This window comes from Eucalyptus grandis, chromosome 9 (genome assembly GCF_016545825.1).
Source record: "Eucalyptus grandis isolate ANBG69807.140 chromosome 9, ASM1654582v1, whole genome shotgun sequence".
NCBI lineage: Eukaryota > Viridiplantae > Streptophyta > Magnoliopsida > Myrtales > Myrtaceae > Eucalyptus > Eucalyptus grandis.
The window spans coordinates 40,724,255-40,745,323 of NC_052620.1; the positions used below are offsets into that span (position 1 = coordinate 40,724,255).

At 38.2% G+C, this 21,069-nt stretch overlaps 1 protein-coding gene across 1 annotated transcript; it reads left to right on the top strand.

Annotated features, from left to right (window-relative positions):
* The first annotated feature begins 15,326 nt into the window (after positions 1–15,326).
* On the top strand, positions 15,327–17,164 carry LOC120288553 (myrosinase-binding protein 1-like). Its single transcript, XM_039302614.1, has 4 exons — positions 15,327–15,560; positions 15,686–16,111; positions 16,275–16,730; positions 16,979–17,164. The coding sequence occupies exons 1-4, from the start codon at positions 15,327–15,329 to the stop codon at positions 17,162–17,164; spliced, it is 1,302 nt and encodes a 433-aa protein (XP_039158548.1).
* The last annotated feature ends 3,905 nt before the right edge of the window (positions 17,165–21,069 follow it).

The window sequence follows — 21,069 nt, forward strand, 5'->3', positions numbered from 1 at the left end:
TCACTCATGTTTTTCGCCAAATGTTGGTGTGGTTTTAAGAAGACATTGAAAATCATTTGAGCATTGCGTTAGGAAAATTACCAAAAAAGTTATAAATCTAATGCAATTTTACCAATTTTAAACTTTTCTTTTTACAAATTGAGTTTTAAATCTTTTGTATTTGTATTGATTTAGTCCATCCGATTAATTTAGCCAGAATTCGCTGACATAGATGTCGCCATCCTACGTGGCCCGGTAACATGGAAGTAGATAATTTTAAATAATATTTTAATATTTTTTTAAGATCATTTATTTATTAATTTTCCTTTTTATTCTTCTCATTCTCTTTCCATTTCTTTTCCTTGCCTTTTTCTCCTTAGCGACCAGCTAGAGGTGAGGGCCAAGGAGGTCGACCTTGTTGGCCTGGGCAAGCCTCGCCGCAGCTCCCTCGCCAAAAGTTATAAGGGCGTCATCACCCGTGCAACCCACTGAGCTGGCAAGGGTTGAGCCTCACTGGCCCTCACCTCTAGCCGATCATCGAGGTCTAGTGATCGGCTAGAGGAAGAAGAAGGAAAGGAAAGAAAAGAAAAGAATAAATAAATAAATGTTAGAATATTATTAAAAATTTCTATGTCCATGCATGCTGCATAACATAAGACTGTTAGTGTTCATGTCGGCAATTTCCAATTAAAATTTACACAAATACATAAGGTTTATGACTCAATTAATAAAAAAAATAAGAACTTAATTTATATAATTACAATAGATTTATAACTATTTTTGTAATTTTTTTGCATTGCACACCGTATCCAAGACCATTTAGCTACCCTTAGTCCGTAAAGAACCCCGGTGCACTGAGGAAGAAAAGATTTTACAATAAGCCGCATTTAATTATACGCACAAGTTTCGAACAAAATAGATATAAACAAATAGAAAAACCAGAAGGAAATATTAAAGGGGGTCGGCATGTCCACCAAACCCGGACGATGCGTTCTTCGGTCAACGGTCGATATAGTTTTGCAGTTCTGGTCTCGTTTCTAGTTTCAATGCCGTCAATTCACGTGCAAATATTCTGAATCTTAGGAGATGAAGAGATTTATGCTCCTGCCATTTAATCCGTTTTCTCTTAGAAATGTCAGTGGGAACCGATAAGATGTTGTCAGATAAATCCAAGTTGCAGATTCGACATTGCCTAAAGACCAAACAGGAACAAGTCTCTAATTAATAAGTCAACCGACATTTTTGTTGAAAGAATTGCATCCCACCAATCACTGGTTTTCCCTGATAAATTATTGTGCGACAAGGAGACAATTGACTTTCAAGAAGAAGAAGACACGGTTCTCCATCAAAGTTTCTACCCCACGCATCTACAAGACAAAAACCATGTCGTCTAATTCTTCTCCTCATCAACAGAAACACGGACATATTCGTGAGTTTCAGAGGTGTGGCCCTTGAAGACACAAAAAGAAGAAGAAGAAAGATCAACATACGTTGAAGAAGACACAAATTGCAAGAAGGTTCTACTAATTGAGAAAGCCTTATTCTCTAAAATACACATACTCTTGTTATTGAGTGAGCAGTTCACTATTACCGAGAGTGACTAATTGATTGTAATCTTTGTTGAGAAGTGCACAGGTGTTGAATTAGTACACGAGAATTAGTAGAAGTAACATAGGCTATGTCGTAACTTCTCAAAGAACCACTAGTCAAATCCAATCTATTGGTATATATTAGTTTTGAAAGAGTAGATGTTGGCATAATCTAGGCCAAAACACTATAAAATGTGCACACAACTCTTCTGTTTCTCTCTATTTTATTTAAGTACTTGGTTGATAGGAGCATATTGCACTTGTTATATCTACCTTATACTTGCATTCAATTATTTGTATATATTAACTTGTTCATACATAACCAAACTTGATTTTAATAATTCCGCAAAATCTATTAAGCTTCGTTTGAGTGACTCAAGCAATTTTTAGTCTCCGTTGTCGCTTGATCTATAATAGAACTCTTTGCTACTCTCCTTGTGGAAGTAAGTCACGCCAATCGAACTACATAAATCTGCTATCTAGTTCATTTCCTTGTTCTGTTCATTTTGCGTGTTTGATCGCTTGTTTTTCGCAACATTTATAATGTGCCAAAAAATGAAATTAGTCATTGCCGGTATATTTGGAGAAGTAGATGACGTATTTTAACCACCCCTCCATTTGGTTTGTGATATCTGCAAGCCATAGCTAATTCCATTTTTGTTCTTGAATACCCCTTTACTCACATAGAATATTTTGTCTTTTTTCCCCCTTCAAGTATTATGCTTAGGGTAGCCTATGCTAAGAATTGTGTGCGAAAAAGTTGGGTGTGAATAAGTGCATATATGGTGTAGCTACTTTCTATCTACAATCCTATAGATATTCATTGGTGAAAGCATGCAAAGCTCGACCTGGTTGTTGCATCTCATGTGGGCCCTAAATAAAAGATTAACATAATCAATCTTTGAGATAATTGAAGTCCGGTGAATCCAAATCCAAACAAATTTTTTCATGATCCTTAAAAGAAAACGTGACTTATCTGTGATATTTTCTCTCTCAAGTTAAATGTGCAAAATAGTTTAATGTTTTTTTTTTTTTTTTGATATTGTGGTTAGGTTACCATTAATTGCCTCTACATTTCAAATTCACTTACGTTTTTTTCTTAAATGCCAATATGATTATAATAGAACATTTAAAAACAATTTGAGCATCTTTTACTAAATCATATTGAAAGTATGCCAAGCTTGACCTGGCTGTTGGGTCTCATGTGGGCCCTAAATAAAAGATTAACATAATCAATCTTTGAGATAATTGAAGTCCGGTGAATCTAGATCTAGACAAATTTTTTCATGATCCTTAAAGGAAAACACGACTTGTCTATGATCTTTTCTCTTCACTCTCAAGTTGAATGTACAAAATAATCCAATCTCTCTCTCTCTCTCTCTCTCTCTCTCTCTCTCTCTCTCTCTCTCTCTCTCTCTCTCTCTCTCTCTCTCTCTCTCTCTCTCTCAAGGTTAGGATACCATTAATTGCCTCTAGATTTCAAATTCACTCACGTTTTATGCTAAATGTTAGTGTGCTCATAATAGAACATTTAAAAATTATTTGAGCATCCAATACTTAATCATACTAAAAGCATATAAAGCTCGACCCAGCCGTTGGGTCTCATGTGGGCCCTAAATAAAAGATTAACATTTCAACCTTTGAAATAATTGAAGTCTGGTGAATCCGAATCCAAATAAATTTTTTCATAATCCCCAGAGGAAAACGTGACTTGTCCATGATATTTTATCTCTCGGGTTGAGCATGCAAAATAATCCAATGTTTCTTTTTGTATTTAGGTTAGGTTACCATTAATTACCTATACATTTAAAATTCACTCATGTTTTCTACTAAATGTTAGAATGGTTATAATAGAACATATAAAAACAATTTGAGCATCTCGTACTGAATCATACTAAAAGCATGCAAAGCTCAATCTTCTTGTTGGGTCTCACATGGATCCTAAATAAAAGATTGAATCAACTTTTGAGATAATTGAAGTTTGATGAATCCAGATCCAGACAAATTTTTTCATGATCCCTAGAGGAAAACATGACTTGTCTGCAATATTTTCTCTCTCGGGTTGAATGTATAAAATAATATAATGTTTCTTTTTGTATTGAGGTTAGGTTACCATTAATTGCCTTTATATTTTAAATTCACTCATGTTTTCTTCTAAATGTCAATATGGTTATAGTAGAATATTTAAAAACAATATGGGCATCTCAAATTGAATCATACTGAAAGCATGCAAAACTCGACCCGGCTGTTGGGTCTCATGTGGGACCTAAATAAAAGATTAACATAATCAATATTTGAGATAATTGAAGTCCGATGAATCCAGATCTAGACAAATTTTTTCATGATTCCCAGAGGAAAACACGACTTGTTTGTGATATCTTCTCTATTGGGTTGAGCATGTAAAATAATCCAAAGTTTCTTTTTATATTAAGGTTAGGTTACCATTAATTGCCTCTATATTTTTAATTCACTCACGTTTTCTAATGTCAATATGGTTATAATAGAACATTTAAAAACAATTTGAGCATCTCATATTGAATCACATTGAAAGCATGCAAAGCTCGACCTGACTATTGGGTCTCAAGTGGGACCTAAATAAAAGATTAACATAATCAATCTTTGAGATAATTGAAGTCTGGTGAATCTAGATCAAGTCATTTTTCTATGATCCCTAAAGGAGAATGCGACTAGTCTATGATATTTTCTCTCTCAGGTTAAGCATGTAAAATAATCCAATGTTTCTTTTTGTATTGAGGTTAGGTTACCTTTAATTGCCTCTACATTTCAAATTCACTCACATTTTCTACTAAATGTCAATATGGTTATAATAGAACATTTAAAAACAATTTGAGCATCTCGAACCAAATCATATTGAAAGCATGCAAATCTCAACCGGGCTATTGGATCTCATGTGGGCCCTAAATAAAATATTAACATAATCAACCTTTGAGATAATTGAAGTCCAGTGAGTCCAAATCCAAACAAATTTTTTCATGATCCCAAGAGGACAACACGACTTATTCACGGTATTTTCTCTCTCGGTTGAACGTGCATAATAGTCCAATGTTTCTTTTTGTATTGAGGTTAGGTTACCATTAATTGCCTCTACATTTCAAATTCACTCACGTTTTATGCTAAATGTCAGTACAGTTATAATAGAACATTTAAAAACAATTCGAACATCTTGTACTGAATCCTAGGACCATTAGCTCCCTAATTAATTATAGTCTATAGAGAATCCGATGAGCCGCATTTAATTCTACATACTAATTGGAACGGAAACGAACAACTAGAAAGGCATATTTAAAGGCGTCGAGATGTCCACCAGTCCCGGATGATGCGTTCTAGGAAGTCAACGGTGTAACTGTCAACATCGTATTGCAGCTCTGGTTTCAGTAACGTCAAAAAACGTGCCAGTATTTTTTATTAGGCTCTGCATCTTACGAAGCTGAACGATGAATCTTCGCAGAGAAAGAAATTTCTGCTCCTTCCATTCAATCCATTTTCTCTTACAAATGTCAGTGTGAGCTGATGAGATACTGTAAAATAAATCCAAGTTGCAGGTTCGACGTTCCCTAAGACCAATCAGAAACAAATCTCTGATTAAGTTAATCGACATATTTGTTGAAAGAATCGCATCCCACTAATCATTGGTTTTCCCTGATAAACTATTGTCTGACAAGTAAATATGCACGTTCAATAAAAAGAAGACATGGGTCACGATCAAAGATTCTACACCACGCATCAACAAGACAAAAACCATGTCGTCTTCTTATATTTCTTCTCATTAACAGAAACACAGACATATTCATGAGTTTCAGAGGTGTGGATCTTGAAGACTAATTAAAAAAAAAAAAAAAAAAAAATCAACATGCGCTAGGGAAGACACAAATTGAAAGAACGTCTACAAATTGAAATACACATACTCTTGTTATTGAGTGAGCAACTCATTATTACCGAGACTGATTGACTCATTGACTGTAATCTCTATTGAGAAGTGTCTGGGGTGTTGTATTAGTGTGTGGGAACTAGTAGAATCAACACAGGCTATGTCATAACTTCTCAAAGAATCACTAGCCAAATCTAATCTATGGGCGGCTGCTAGTTTGAAAGAGTAGATGTTGGCATAATCAAGGACAAACTACTATAAAATGTGCACGCAACTCTTCTCTCTCTCTCTCTCTCTATTTTATTTATGTACTTGGTTGATAGGAGCATATTGCACTTGATATATTCAGTTTACACTTGCATATATATATATATATATATATATATATATATATATTTGTATATATTAAATTGTTCATGCATAACCAAACTCAATTTTAGTAATTCCACAAAATCTATCAACTTTCATTTGAGTGACTCGGGCTGTTTGTAGTCTCCATTGTCACTCAATTTATGGTAAAACTCTTTGCAACTCTCCCTTCAGGTGTAAATCACACCGATTGAACCACATAAATCTATTGTCCAGTTCATTTCCTTATTTTGTTTATTATTTGTTTGGCTTGTTTTTCACAACACTTAGAACATGCCAATATCAGAAATTGGTAATTGCCAATATTTTTGGAGAAGTAGATGATGCATGTAGAGCACCCCTTGCTATGGTTTGCGATATCTTCAAGCTCTAGCTGATTCCATTTCTATTCTTGGATGCCCCTTTATTCACATATGACATATATATTTTTTTAACCCCAAGTATTACGTTTAAAGAAGCCTAGGCTAAGAATTGCGTGCAAAAAAGTTGGGTTTGCCTAAGTGCATGCTGAAAGCGTGCAAAGCTCGACGCGGCTATTGGATCAAACATGGGCCTTGAATAAATGATTAACATAATCAAACTTGGAGGTAATTGAAGTCCAATGAATCTAGATCGAGACAAATTATTTCATGATCCTAGAGGAAAACACAACTTTCTATGATATTTTCTCTCTCGAGTTTGACATGCATAGTAATCCAATGTTTTCTTTTTGTACTGAGATTCGGTTGCCATTAATTGCCTCTAAGAAATAAGTTGACTAGAAGTCCTAAATGTAAGGTTTGAACAAGTGCATATATGGTGTAGCTATTTTCTATCTACAAGGCTATAGATATGCATTGGTGAGAGCATGCAAAGCTCGACTGAGTTGTTGGGTCTCACGTGGGCCCTAAATAAAATATTAAAATAATCAAAATTTGACATAATTGAAGTTCGGTGAATCTAGATCCAAACAAAGTTTTCCCTGATCCTCCAAGGAAAATGCGATTTTTCTGTGATATTTTCTCTCTCGGGTTTGATGTGCATAGTAATCCAATGTTTCCTTTTCTTATTGAGATTCGTTGCCATTAATTGCCCCTAAGAGATATGTTGACAAGAAGTCCTAAATTTAAGGTCTGAACAAGTGTATATATGGTGTAGCTACTTTCTACTGACAAGGCTACATGCAAAGCTCGACCGAGTTATTGGGTCTCACATAGGCCCTAAATAAAATATTAACGTAATTAAACTTAGAGATAATTGAAGTTTGATGAATTCAAAACCAGACAAATTTTTTCAAGATCCCTAGAGGAAATTAAGAATTTCTGTGATATTTTCTCTCTCGGATTTGACGTACATAATAAATAATGTTTTTCTCTTGTATTGAGATTCGATTACCATTAATTGCCTCTACATTTTAAATTCACTCACGTTTTCTGCTAAATGTTAGTATGGTTATAATACAACATTTAAAAACGATTTAAGCATGTCGAACTGAATCCCAGGAACATTAGCTCCCTAATTAATTGTTGTCCATGAAGAGTCCGATGAGCCGCATTTAATTCTTCTCACAAATTCGAATGAAAAAGAACAACTAGAAAGAATATTAAAAGGCCCGGATATGTCCATCAAACTTGGATAATGCGTTTTTGGAAGTCTAACGGTGAATTGTCAACATTGTATTGCAGAGTGCTGTCGGTTTACGTGGAAATATTTTATATTAGGTTCTGCATGCTCCGTGGTTGAATGTAGAATTCTTACGAAAATTTTAAATAGGAGCTTTTTTTATCAAAAAAGATGCAGAGTGAATATTATTTTAAATAAGAACTTGAAGTGATCAAATCGTTTCAAATAAGTAAATTATCTTAAATAATAGCTCGAGCTTGTCACCAGCCAAATCTTTGGCCAACCAGCGAGCATGTGACGATTTTGGTCAACAGAAAATGGTATTTTAATCCAAAAATTTCTAGGTATACTATTTTTTAATTTTTACTTTTTCTTTTCTTTTTTTTTCTTTTACTTTTTCCCTCTTCCCTCCGCCGACCATCGCTAGGCCTTGTCGTTGGTTGACAGAAGTAGCCATTCTCAGGGTTGTCTAGGGCAAGGGTTGCCCTCACTTGGTGGGGGAGCACTGCCCTTGCATGGGTTGGTGATGCCACGTGAGAGTGAGGGTTGCTCTCATCGAATTTGGTGGGCAATCCTCGACTAAGGCTGACGACCTCCACCGGCCATTGATAAGTGACCATCAACAAGGTCTAGCAATGGCCAAGGGAGGGAAGAGAGAAAAAGGAAAAATTAAAAAAGAAAAGAGAAGTAAAAAAAATTTAAAAAACATATACTTAGAACTTCTTTTACTAAAATACCCCTTCTCCGACGGCTAGAATAGTCACTATGCTTGTCAACCCTTGTTTGAGACAATGTCCACTCTGGACCATTTTCGAGAAAATGACTCCATTTTAAGTTTCTATCTGAAATTTTCTCTAAAAATTTTTATGAGAGAGAGAGAGAGAGAGAGAGAGATGCTCCCATCATTAAATCCATTTTTCTTAACAAGTGTTAGTGGGAACTGACAAATTTTATCGAAAAAAATTAAGTTGCAGTTCCAAATTTCAAAAAGTAAAATCAGTGATGAACAAGTCTCTAATTAATTGAACACACAATTCGAGTGAAAGAATTGCATCCAATCATTATTTTTTCCTTTTACATTATTGTACGACAAGGAGAAGGGGTATTTTAGTGCACTGAAATGTTTTTCTGTGGTCTTGTACCTTGTTAGTATAACTCGGTTAACCGGGAAGTTTTGATTGTAGAGATTTTTCCAATTTCATAGTGGAGAGCTTGTGATTAAAATGTCACCCTTTCAATTTTGCAGACTAAACTTGATTACCCCGGTGAGTGTTAGACTTCGTCTTTTGGGTACATAAGAGATGATTTTGGGCCTTTTGTCATTTGCTCCCTCACATTTCAAAGCAACGAAAGAACTTTTGGACCATTCCAAAGAGAGAAAGGGAAGTGATTTTCATTTTCCTCAACCGGTAGAAACAACGTTGGATTTCATGAAAGGTCTAGAGCCCTTCTCAATTGGTTCAACGTGCACATAGTACACTATTATTGAGAGCTGACTTTGTGTGCCTGCGTTTGTTCATGTCGAGTATACTTTGCCGGTGCACGAGCTTTCAAGTGTACATTCTTTATCATTCTTAGTACATGCCAGCATATGTAATTGATCATTGTCACATCGCTTGACGTTCTTTGCCATATTGCCCCACAATTTTGGAGAAGTAGATGTCGCATTTAGAGCACCTCTCGGTTTGGTTTGTAATATCCTTGAGCCCTAGCTACATCCACTTCGGTTCTTGAGCACCCCTTTATCTACGTGTGGCATCTAGTCTTTTATTTATTTATTTAATATCAGGTTCTACGTTTAGAGTAGCCTTTTTTTCTTTTTTGCTATAATACGTTTAGAGTAGCCTATGTTAAGAATCGTGGGCGAAAAGCTTGGGCATGAATTTTCTATCTACAAGACTATGAATCCTTACTGATGAATACATGGGGAGCTAGATCTAACCGTTGGGTTTCACGTGAGCCCTAAATAAAACCTTCCCGTAATCAACGTTTGAGATAAATCAAGTCCCGTTGATCCGACCTAGATAAATTTTTCTGTCACTCCGAGGGGAAACGTGAGTAATCTACATTATTTTATGTCTGGGGTTGGACGGGCATGATATCTAATGTTTCTTTTTGTATTCAGATTCTCCTTCATTGCATCTGTATTTAACTTTCACTCACGCGCCAGCGTGGTTATAATAGGCCATTTTAAAAATGATTTGTGTGTCTCGCACTGTATTCCAAGTCCATCAGCTCCATAACTAATGGTGTGAATGGTAACGTTTTTATTTCCAGGAACACTGTTCGAAACAATTTTTTTCATTGATATTTTCTGAACAAGTTTTTGAGCAAAAAAAAGTGTTTGGTGGCTCTACAAAATTTATATTCCCGAACTAAAAACATTTTGGTACGATCCTTAAAGTTTTTTGACTTAGAATTTCTTTTAATTTATTTAATAATTTTATTACATTTTTTTCTCTTTTATTCACCTTTTTATTTTTTGTAATTTTCTTTTTATTCTTCTTTCTCTAACCTGTCGCCAACCTTGGCCATGGCCAGCCAAACCGGTTAGATGAGAGCGGGCAAAGTTGCCTACCTCGAGGGAGGCTTGTGGGCTGTTGGAAAGGTCCCTCGAGCCTCATCGTGGCTAGGTGAGGCTCAAGGCGACTTCCCGGCGACCTACTAGGGAAGAAGAGGAGGAAGAGAAAAAGAAAGAAAATGAAAAAAAAAAAAATTGGTCTCGATTCTTGAGCTGTTCTCACAAACAAATAAGCAAATTTTTTTTTGTATCTTGTTTATATTTAAAATCTATTTCTGGAAACAAATTTATTCTTGGGAATAAATATCTACACAAATGGATTTCTATTTAACTTCTATTTCGGGAAAAAAAATAAAAAAATAAAAACAGGAACATTACCAAACACGCCATAATTCTAGTTCATAAAAAAATCCCAGCGAGCCGCATTTAATTGTACTCACAGATACAAATGAAAAAGAACATCTAGAAAGACACATTAAAAGGCCTTGGAACGTAGGCTCTTCGAAGAGAAAGAGATTCTCCTCCTGCCATTCAATCAGTTTTCTTTAACAAATGTCGGGGGGAACTGATAAAATTTGTCACATAAATCTCTGATTATGTAAACTGACATTTTTGGTGAGAGAATTGCATCCCACCAATCATTGTTTTTCCCTGGTAAATTATTGTCCGACGAGGAGACATGTACGTTCACTAAGAAGAATCCACGGGTTTCCTCTTACTGTCTTTTTAACCAAATACACATACGGCCTCTCAATCAAAGTTTCTACACCACGTATCAACAAGACAGCAACCATGTCATCTTCTTCTACTTCTCCTCGGTGGGAACATGATTCGTGAGTTTCAGAGGCAATGACTTGAGGAAGACCTTCATATCTCACCTCTTCAAACGGCTGGAGCAGGAGCAGATTAACCACTACAGCTACAAAGACGCTGAAGGGTTGTCTCAATGTTAAAAACTCATACACAAGATTGGACCCACTGAAATGTTCTATTCGGGTCTTGTGCCTTGTCATTCTAACTCAGTTAATCGGTCGAGGTCTGTTTGTGAAGAGCTTGTGACTGAAAATATCTCCTTTTCAATTTTTGCAGATTAAGCTTGCTTACTCCAGAAAGTACTTCACTTCATATTCTGGTTACACAAGAGATCATTGTGGACATGTTGTGAGTCGCTCCCTTACATTTAAGAGCAACGAAAGAACTTATGTGACATTCGGTATCGAGAAAGGGAAGTACTTTTCATTTCCTTCAACCGGTGGAAAGACCGTCGGATTTCATAGAAGGATTGGAACCCTTCTCGATTTACTCAGCACGCATATAGTACACTATTTCTGAGAGTTGATCAAGTGTGCCAGCGCTTTTGCGTGTCATGTGCTTGCACAAGTGTACATCGTCCATCATTCTTAGAACATGCCAGTACATGTAATTGGCATCATGTCAATTGAAATTCTTTGCCACATTGCCCCACAATTTTGGAGAAGTAGATGTCGTATGTAGAGCACTCCTCAGTTTTGTTTGCGATATCTTCATGCTCTAGCTAATTCCCTTTTTGTTCTTGAACACCCCCTTATCAACATATGTTAATTGATCTTTTTTTACGCTTAGGGTAGGCTATGCTATGCCAAGAATTGCACATGAAAAACTCTAGTGTGATTAAGCGCATATATGGTGTAGCTATATTCCATCTACAAGGTTAATACATGGGGAGCTCAACGTGGCTGTTAAGTCTCACGTAGGCCTAAATAAAAGATTCGCATAGTCAACCATAAATGTTGATCGAGTCTGATGAATCCCAATCCAGATAAATTTTTCCGTGATTCCAGAAAGAAAACGTGACCTTTCAGCGTGATTCTCTCTCTCGGGTTGGACATGCATAATAATCTAATGTTTCCTTTTGTATTGAGATTCCGTAACCATTAATTGCATCTATATTTCAATACACACGCTTACTGCTTAATGCGAGTATGATTTTAATAGAACATTTAAGAAACGATTTGGGCATCTTGCACTGTATTCCAGGACCATTAGCTCCCTAACTAATTCTGTCATCTGACCAAAAGAAAAAATAATAATAATAATTGTAAGTCAGTGAGAACTGATAAAATTTGTCAAGTGAATCCAAGTCAGACTCCAGATTTCCTAAAGCCAATCACGAACAAGTCTTAAGTCAATTATTTGATAAAAGAGTTGCATCCCATCAACAATTTTTTTTTTACCCGGTAAATTATTGTACCACGAGGAGACATGTGCGTTCAATTATAAAAGGACATGGTTTTCCCCTCAAGTGTCATTCAAACCAAATACACACAAGACCTCTCAATCTAAGTTTCTATACCACGTAACAACATGGCAAGAAACACTTCTTCTTCTACTACTGGTCCTCGATGGAACAACGACGTGTTCGTGAGTTTCCGAGAGGATGACAAGGTAGAGACCTTCATAGTGAACCTCTTCAAACGGCTGCACCAGGTGGGGATTGGCGCTGAGAAGATCGAGGACAACTGCCCCAATGCACTCCACGAGCCGACGTTCGCCTTTGCCCTCGTCGTGTTATCCAAGAACTATGTCGATTCCTACCCGTGCCGGTTACAGCTGGTCAAGATCCTCGACTGCAAAAGGGTCCACAACCTCGAGGTCATTCCCATCTTTTACATGGAAAGAGAAAAGGTTTTAAATTTGGCGCGTTGTGACGAATTAGAACCAGGTCACAGGAAGGCCCTAGAAGAGGCTGAGAAGATGCCGGGTTGCGACTTGAAAGCCGCCAATGGGTACGTACCTGTGATTCTTACTTAATGTCGAAGCTTGGTACCGTAGTCTGTGATGTTTCTTTAATTGATGTTATTTCTTTGGTGTGGCTACTTTTGTGGATGGAATTTTTGCACAATCGAAATTTTCTTAAGGGAACAGAACAAGTAGAAATCTCTTTGGACTTTCCAGAAAATTCTTATTGCCATTTTTTGAAAAATTATGTAAAACATAATGTGACTTTACATGTTAATTTCAAGATTTTAGATGTAAAATAGGAATAATTTTAAAAAATCGTCTCAACTTTTCATTCCAACATCAGTTCTCATCCTAAGTTTTGAAAACCTACAATTTGCACTTCTTAACTGAATCCTCAAATTCATAATGAACTATATACCCTCGCTCTTTCTACGCCGTGGGCTCTCTCCACTCACTCTGACCGACACTGCACCACCAACCCCTACTGAATTCTCTGTGCATCTCTCTCCCTCTCTTATTATGCTCTCTTCGTCTCCCTCTTCTTGGCCACGGTCTGCGTCGAGCTCGACTTAGATTTGTAGACTCAGATTTGAATCGAATTCGACAGATCTAAGTTATGGCTCAGCTGGGGTGGTGGTTGGTGGTGCGGGGCAACTGTACGGCTTGCGTTGGCGATGCCGGGAGGGGAGGAGCTGATAGTAATGGGTGGTGGATGGGTTAGGGTTTTAGGCAAGGGAATTTTCCCGCTACGATTATTATTATTATTATTATTGCTTTCATGCCGTCTGGGGGCCAATTTTTGGAGTGTTATGCTTGATGACATCATAACATAGTAGAAATTAAAGTACTGACTAAGCAGTCTTTTCTTTTTTTTTACTTAAAGTGCGTTTGATTCATGAAAACTCAAGACGTCAATGACATTTTTCGAAAACGATTAGTTATATAGGTTAGAAAAATTGGTCAATGAAAAATATTTTCATTTGACAAAAATTTGTGTCTAACCATTTTAGTTGACGGTGAAAATATTTTGTATTCATTTATTTTTGACGATAATACAAGTAATTATGTTTTCAAAAATATTTTCCTAATCTTAAGTTTTCTGCGAAATAAACATATCCTTAGTATTTACTATTTTTATTGCTTCTCTGAAAAATGTGTTGTTTCTTGGAGTGCAATATGCATGGTACGACGCACCCTCCTCTGCCGCACAGGATGGGGTCACTATCGAAAGTAGAGCGTTGTTAATCACCATTCCTTTGTTACACGCCAATGTCTATGACGATTTAGTCAAGCTCGATCTTTTTTTCTATTCGTATTTCATATATACCCATGTAGAATTTTGCGTACAATGTTTGTCGTATGTTGTCTCTTGAGGTATATGTTTGTGTTCATTCTTTTTAATACATCTTGCTCGTAAAATTTTTGTACTAACACTTTTCGTCAACAGTGAACGGAATCTCATTGACAAAATAGTCGGGCGCCTTGTGAACCGGATTTATTCTAGATACAATGAGAAATTCACCTTCGGGCCTTTTGGAGGCGAACAAAATTCCCGGAAACCTTTTAAGACAAAGTTGATTGAGGAGATTTCTGAAAAGGGGATTAAAGTTGAGTACGGAGACTTCATTAAGTCCGTTAAATTTGAAGTCGACAAGAACACCGACATGATACCGAAACATGGTGAAAAACATGGGTACAGGACTTACGAGGTTGTGTCTAGACCCGTACATTTCTCTCTTTTTCCGTTTCTACCTGAATGTCATAAATTCATCTTTCCAGCTTTATTGTAACATTAGCCGATCACTTAATCATGAACCTTGAGATTCTTATCGATTGCTTCGCAGGTGGACATGAGAATCTCATACCGGCGATACATGAGGATTGGTGTGATTGTTTGAAAACCAACTGGAAAAAATAGATGACTTCACCTTATTAAAATTAGGCAAAGACAAAGCTAGCCACAAATAAGAAGTAAATTAACTTTTGATTTTACAAATTAAAGGTACTACCAAAGTTATTAAGAAACATAATTTACACAAATCTCATCATATATAATTTATCATATAGACCTGAATCTTATTTCAAAAGTGATTTATCAATTTATTTTGCTCATTGAATGATGCGACATATAGTCTTACTTGCGTCGAATGTGCCTTTTTATGGTCTGTTTACATGCCTTTTTATGGCCTGTTTGCAGGTTAAATTGGAAGACGATGAGAAAATAACCTCTTTTGCTGGATCCCAAAAAAAAGCAAGTGGAAAATACTTTCTAATAAGCTCCCTCACATTTCGAACCAACAAAAGAATATTGGGACCCATTGGTAGAGTGAAAGAAGAGGAAGAGGTGGAAGAGGAGAAAATAGAGGAAAAGGGGAAAAAGGATAAAAGTCAGGGCAGAAAGGAGGAAGATGAGGAAAGGCAGAAAAAGGAGGAAGCGGAGAAAAAGAAGACAAGGGAGAAAAGGGAGAAAAGGGAGAGAGAAGAGGAAGAGGGGTACTTTTCCGTACCATTAGATGCCGGGGAAGTTACCGAGTTTTACTGGAGAGAAGAAAGTGATTTTCTCGATTCTGTTGGAGCACTTATCCAGCTACACCCTAAGGGCTTCAATCCCTTCCCTTCTGTGGGGTTATTCGGGAGGAAATGCGATCGCGCGCCAATGTGGAAGCATGCCAACGTAAGGAAAATCGTTATTCACATCGGCCAAAAAGAAGAAGACAAACCTGATTCAAGCGCCGCCCAGAAGAAAAAAAAGGAACCATCGGCCAAAACTAAAGAAAATCGTCTAAGTGGAGGGCCATTCATCCGATCAATCGAGTTTACGTGCGAAGACGGGGGCAAGCCGGAGACACATGGTAGCGAGACAGGACTGGACACGAAGAACTTTCTAACTGTATGTCCCCATACATTTATATACGCTTTGTGAAATCCTTATGAAACTTGCGTTGTCTACGCTTAGCGGGAGACTTTCGTGAGACTTATTAAATAATGAGTTTGACGTTATGTTTACCATTGCAGATCGAATTAGATAATGGTGAGTACCTGACTTCCATATCCGGGTATTATACAGACCACATATCCGGGCGTTATAGAGACTTCGGCATTACATCTCTCACGTTTCGGACTAACAAACGAATGGCCATAACTATTGGTGAAGAAAAGGGAATCTACTTCTCATCTCCCGCAATGGCCGGCAAAATTACTGGATTTTACGGGTACATTGATGAACATCAAAATCTTTGTGGAATTGGAGCATATTTTGAACCGATCTCAGATCAACGGCAATTCGGAGCTTGGGACGATAGGAAATTCGACGGTGTGAGGGAAATTTACCTACCGGACAAACACACGATCCGTTCCTTTACTTTCGTGTATGACAACGGTAGTGGAGAAGATCGCAAAGTCACGCACCCCGCAGGATTCTCCCCCAACACTAAAGAAAAGGTTAGAGTTTATTTTTATTTATTTTTTCTCTTTTAGATTTATCTCATCGGCTGAGATGATCTTAGTTTGTGTCCGGTCACGTGATTTAGTAAATTAAACTCGATAAATAGGTCTTGTCTACACCACTTGTCCAACTTTAAGAGATACTTTTGAGATTGCACAGGTTAACTTGGGTTATCCACGAGAGTACTTAACATCAATATCAGGATACAAGAGAAAGAATGGTCCTATTGGTCCTATCTTGTCGCTCACATTTCACAGTAATAAACAAAGAATTCCTCCCTATGGCAAGGAGGGGGGGTTGTACTTTTGGTATCCGTTGGCCGGAAGTAGAATCGTCGGCTTTTATGGGAGCGAGGCTCTCGACTACGTAGGAGTGCATGTGGAGCCGATACCGCACCTGTATCCTTTCAGAACCGTTGGATCACCCATGAAAGGCTCTGGCGGGGTTTCATGGGATGATGGAGTACATACGGATGTGAGGGGATATCGTGTGAGCACCGGCCTAGACGACAAAAAAGAAAAAATCATTAAGTCCATCACTTTTATTTACGATAACAACGGTTCCTTGGTCAAAGGCGATCAACATGGCGGAGGAGACGCGTCTACTGAAGACTGGGTTAGTCCATATATCTCAATCCCTCGCTCTCTCTGTCCTTGTTCTCTTTCGTCAATTTCCCGTCTGCGGGTCGTTCGTGTTATACATGTTGCTTTTCAATAATGTCGGGAGCTTCATGGGGCACGGGTTTCTTTTGATCGAAGACTGAGGCACTGAGGCTCTCACTTTGGCACCCTATATCTGGGGTTAAAGGTCCGAACCTTCCTCTGTTCTCACACGCACATATTTCGCCTTTGCTTTTCTTGCAGGTTCTGCTGAAATTTCCCAAGGTTCGTCTTCTTAGGATAGAGGGTTATATGCGCAGAGAGGGGAATCGAACTATCATCCACGACCTGACAATGGTTCCCACGGAGGGGGCCGCCCTGCCGTTCGCTTCGGGAAAAGATAAAAATCGTCTATGCCTTTTGTTATCCCGGAAGGAGACGCAAGGATAGTTGGCCTTTTTGGAACGGCGGGAACATATCTTAATTCTATTGGAGCGCGTTTGGAACCTTATTAGATTAAACCCCTTTCCTCCCGCAGGTTTTTTCTTTTTTCTTCTCTTTGACTTATGCTTTGCAAGGATCCTCTCTTTTTTTTTCCCCCTTTGAGATGACGATGAAATAACTCCCAATTCGTGAGCACGTTGCCTGTTGGTTTCTAGATTTGGTTGTTGGTGTTCTTCCACGAAAGTCCTGAGTCATGGTAGACCACCGGAGAAGAATGAAGACAAAAGAGCTGCAAGCGTTAAATGAAGAAAAGCTACCGAAGCATGAAGACAAAGAACGCCGGCAATGGTTATTGAAGAGTTCTCCGCGGATTGCGACGCTCGTTTCCAAATGTATTTATCGTATTGGCCCTGTTTGTGTGCTTTCGTTGACTCTGTGAACTTTCTTGTTTTCTTCATTTGATGATGTCAGACATTTGTGCTAATTTCTGTGCGTCCAGTCACTCCAAAAGTCGTGAAGATCATATTTGTGGACACACCCTCGAAGTAACAGCATTTGCATTCCATAAAAGTTCCCTTCAGTCTTTATTTGTGCTCTTGTTCTGAATTTTGAAAATTATTATCATTCCTCTGATTACAACAGTTTCGCCTAAGTAGATGAGTAACTGGGAGACGCTCCGAGGCGCGGCTAAAGTTATGCTTGAATGGGAAAGCTAGTCTTATAAGAGAGGAAAATCAGGTGCTTACCAACCACGTCACTAGCTCTGGGATAGATCCAAGAATTAAAACGGCACTCCATCTTTCAGGTTGGCTCATGAGTTGGGAGTGAAATTGTTAAAAGGATTAATTTCAGCTATAATATAATTAATCCATTGTGAATACTTATTTGAAATAAAATAAGTGGAAAGTGTGTACTCCTTGTGAGGGAATAATTGATCCCTCACAAATCGTAGTCCTATGTGTCAACATCAGTAGCAATCCTTAAAAAAGACGTAATTTTTATATGGATAGAGATTTCGCAAACCCAAGTTGGTTGATATTGCATTCTTATTGTTGCTCGATTCTATTCCAATGGGACAGTTATTCCATCCCTATCTTATTTGACTTCGCAAGCTAGAGGTTCCGATTTAGTTCTATGGTTGCGCAGAATAATGCTCGGACCATATGTGAACCCGATGTGTAATTTTTTTTGGCACCTTCAGAAAATGCATTCTGAATCTGAATCCTATTTCACAAAATCTGCTCATCTGAATTTCTTTTTCTTTTTGGCAAAAATCAGCCCGTCGTCTTCTTTTCTTCTCGATTTTAACAGAAGCGCCCCGTGGGGAGTTTCGGGGTCGAAGTTGACCGTTGACCAGGGAGCAGGCGATAGTGATAAGGTATTACAAACCCCAACTGAACCGCCATTCCTGCAATCCCCATTCAACCTTTTGACGCAGTGCAGTGATCGCATGCGGTGACTCGCACGGCTTTGTCGGATATCGAAGTCATCGCGTCGTCTAGAGCGTCGAACACCCAAAACCCTCCCAACGAAGTGGCCGTCGTCGATGTGTGTCTACCTCTGCGTTCGGCGATTTGGAGAAATTGAGCTAGTTCGTGGAGCGAGAAGGAGCCTCTCTCGACTCCCGATGCTAATGGGTACCGCGCTATCTCGTTTGGCTGCTCTCAACAACTTCGCCGACGTAGTTCGGTACATCATCGAGGTGTTTGCTTTACTTCTTTGTTTCGCCTTCGTGAAAGATTTTGCGCGCCCCGATTGTGCATTTCTCGCTACATAGCCCTGACTTTGGGTGTGCAAGCTGCTGCTTGAAGCATTTGCTTACTACTCGATTCCGTTTTAACGAACTAATTATTGTTGTTCTTTATGTATGTCGGTGTTGGATGACGAATTGCTTTTGAAATGACCGTTGAAGAATGGGGGTAGCATGTTAGATAGCACCGCCTCTCTCTCTTGAGTTCTCCAGATCTCTCACTCCAGATTTTTCTCGGCCACATCTTTGTTTCTTTTGTGAAAATCCTTGCTGGACAATGAGCCGAAACTGTTGACAACTTGAAGTCGGCAAGTTGACAAATTGAAGGGCTCCACCGACTTCCCATGCCTATGAATAGGCATTCCCTCTTCCCCTTGTGGTAGTGTAGAGTGGAGTGAAGTGTGTGAGGCGTGTGTAGAGTGGTAGAGTGATGGTGTGTGTAGTGAGTGACGTGAGGTGAGGTGTGCTGTGCTATGCGTGCCGTTTGTGAAGAGAGTGGTGAGTGACACGTGAGAAGCAAGTGAAGTGAGTGTGTGTATTAGTGTGGAGAGTTGTAATATCGTTTATAAAGAAGTGATTATTTTACTCGTATAACCACTTGCCTTCTCAACAAGTAGTATCAAAGCAAGATTGTCGGAGATCGTCGAGCTAAGGAGCGAAGTACACTGGAGTTTTGCTAGTGCACAATCCGGGATTATGAAGTCAGCTGGTCCAGGACCAAGCTTACTTGGTATAGTGCTAGGCATTACAACCAACTCACAATGGCAGATTTTTCGAGTTCATTGAATGGCGTTAAGAAGCTCAACAACTCCAATTATAATAATTGGAACACCCGCATGCAATATTACTTGCTAGGTCAAGATTTGAGGGATATTGTTGGTGGCAATAACATCACATTACCCATGAGTGATAGCGAATTAAGAAAATGGAATATCAAATTAGGTAAGGCTCTTTACTTTCTTGTCAGTAACCATTGAAAATGAGTTATTGCAACACATAAATAGTGCAAAGACCTCGAAAGAGGCCTAGGATTGTTGGAGAAAACTCATTTGATGTTTTGAAACTAACAAAACTTATCTACTTTCTGTTCTAAAGATTTTCAGATTTCTGTGTCAAAGTCTGAAGACTGCCAGACTTTTGTGTTAAAGTCTGTTTTACATGAGAAGTTTGCCCACTCTATCGAATTCCAGACTGAAAGCAAGTGAAGAATGAAGACTTATCCATATGAGGGATTATCTTTCTTTCTTCAAGGGTTCGATTTGTATGGATTATATATGGCCTTCTGGATTGGAAATATCACCTACAGGATTGATTATCTTTATTGGAATCAATTTAGATACATCAAATCTTTTCGGATAGCAAGTAAATTTTGAAAGAATCTACTTATGGAAACCAAGATTCTAATTGTATAGGCGAACAGGATTGATGGGCTTTCATCACAATTTTCAAACGGCTCGAGATCTCCTTAATTGATTTTGTCCAATGGGTTGATTGGAAGAATTTCTTTGGAAAGTGCCAACGGTCGAGAATGCATGAATGAGTATTTAATGAGACATCTCCAGTCATTCGATAGAGTGTGTGAAAGAGAAATTTAAAAGTCTAAAGCTTCCCATTTTCTTGTTATTTCTTACACTCAGCTCAAAGTTGTACTCAAAAGAGAGATAGACTTATAGTGTAACTTCGTGAGAGAGCAGTACAGACTATTCACTGTGAAGTTGAGATCGCAAGTGTGACATCCCGATTTTCCAATTCTATTTTTAGTGAAATGAGACAGGCATTTCATCTGCACGCATATAGTTCTTTAATCTGAGTTGGCCACTCACGAGAAGACTAATCTATTAGGTGAAGCTATTAAGAGATTTTAATGCATCAGACTCGAGAATTTGACTAGGAAGCGACATTTCGATCGAACTAATCTGCAAGGGTCATTACAGCACAGTTAAAAATTGATTAGAGACCGGAGATAGGTCGACTCGACCAAGGCATGTGATCAAGTGTGGATGATTCCACCAAATCGCACAATTCTTGTCAATCGGCACTAGACCGACTTTTCTGTCGTTTTAGTACCTTGTGTCCGTATTTAAAACCTTGAGATTACCATGACAATCGAGAGTCGCCAATGTGTGACATCCAGATTTTTCAACCCTATCTTCTACTGAAT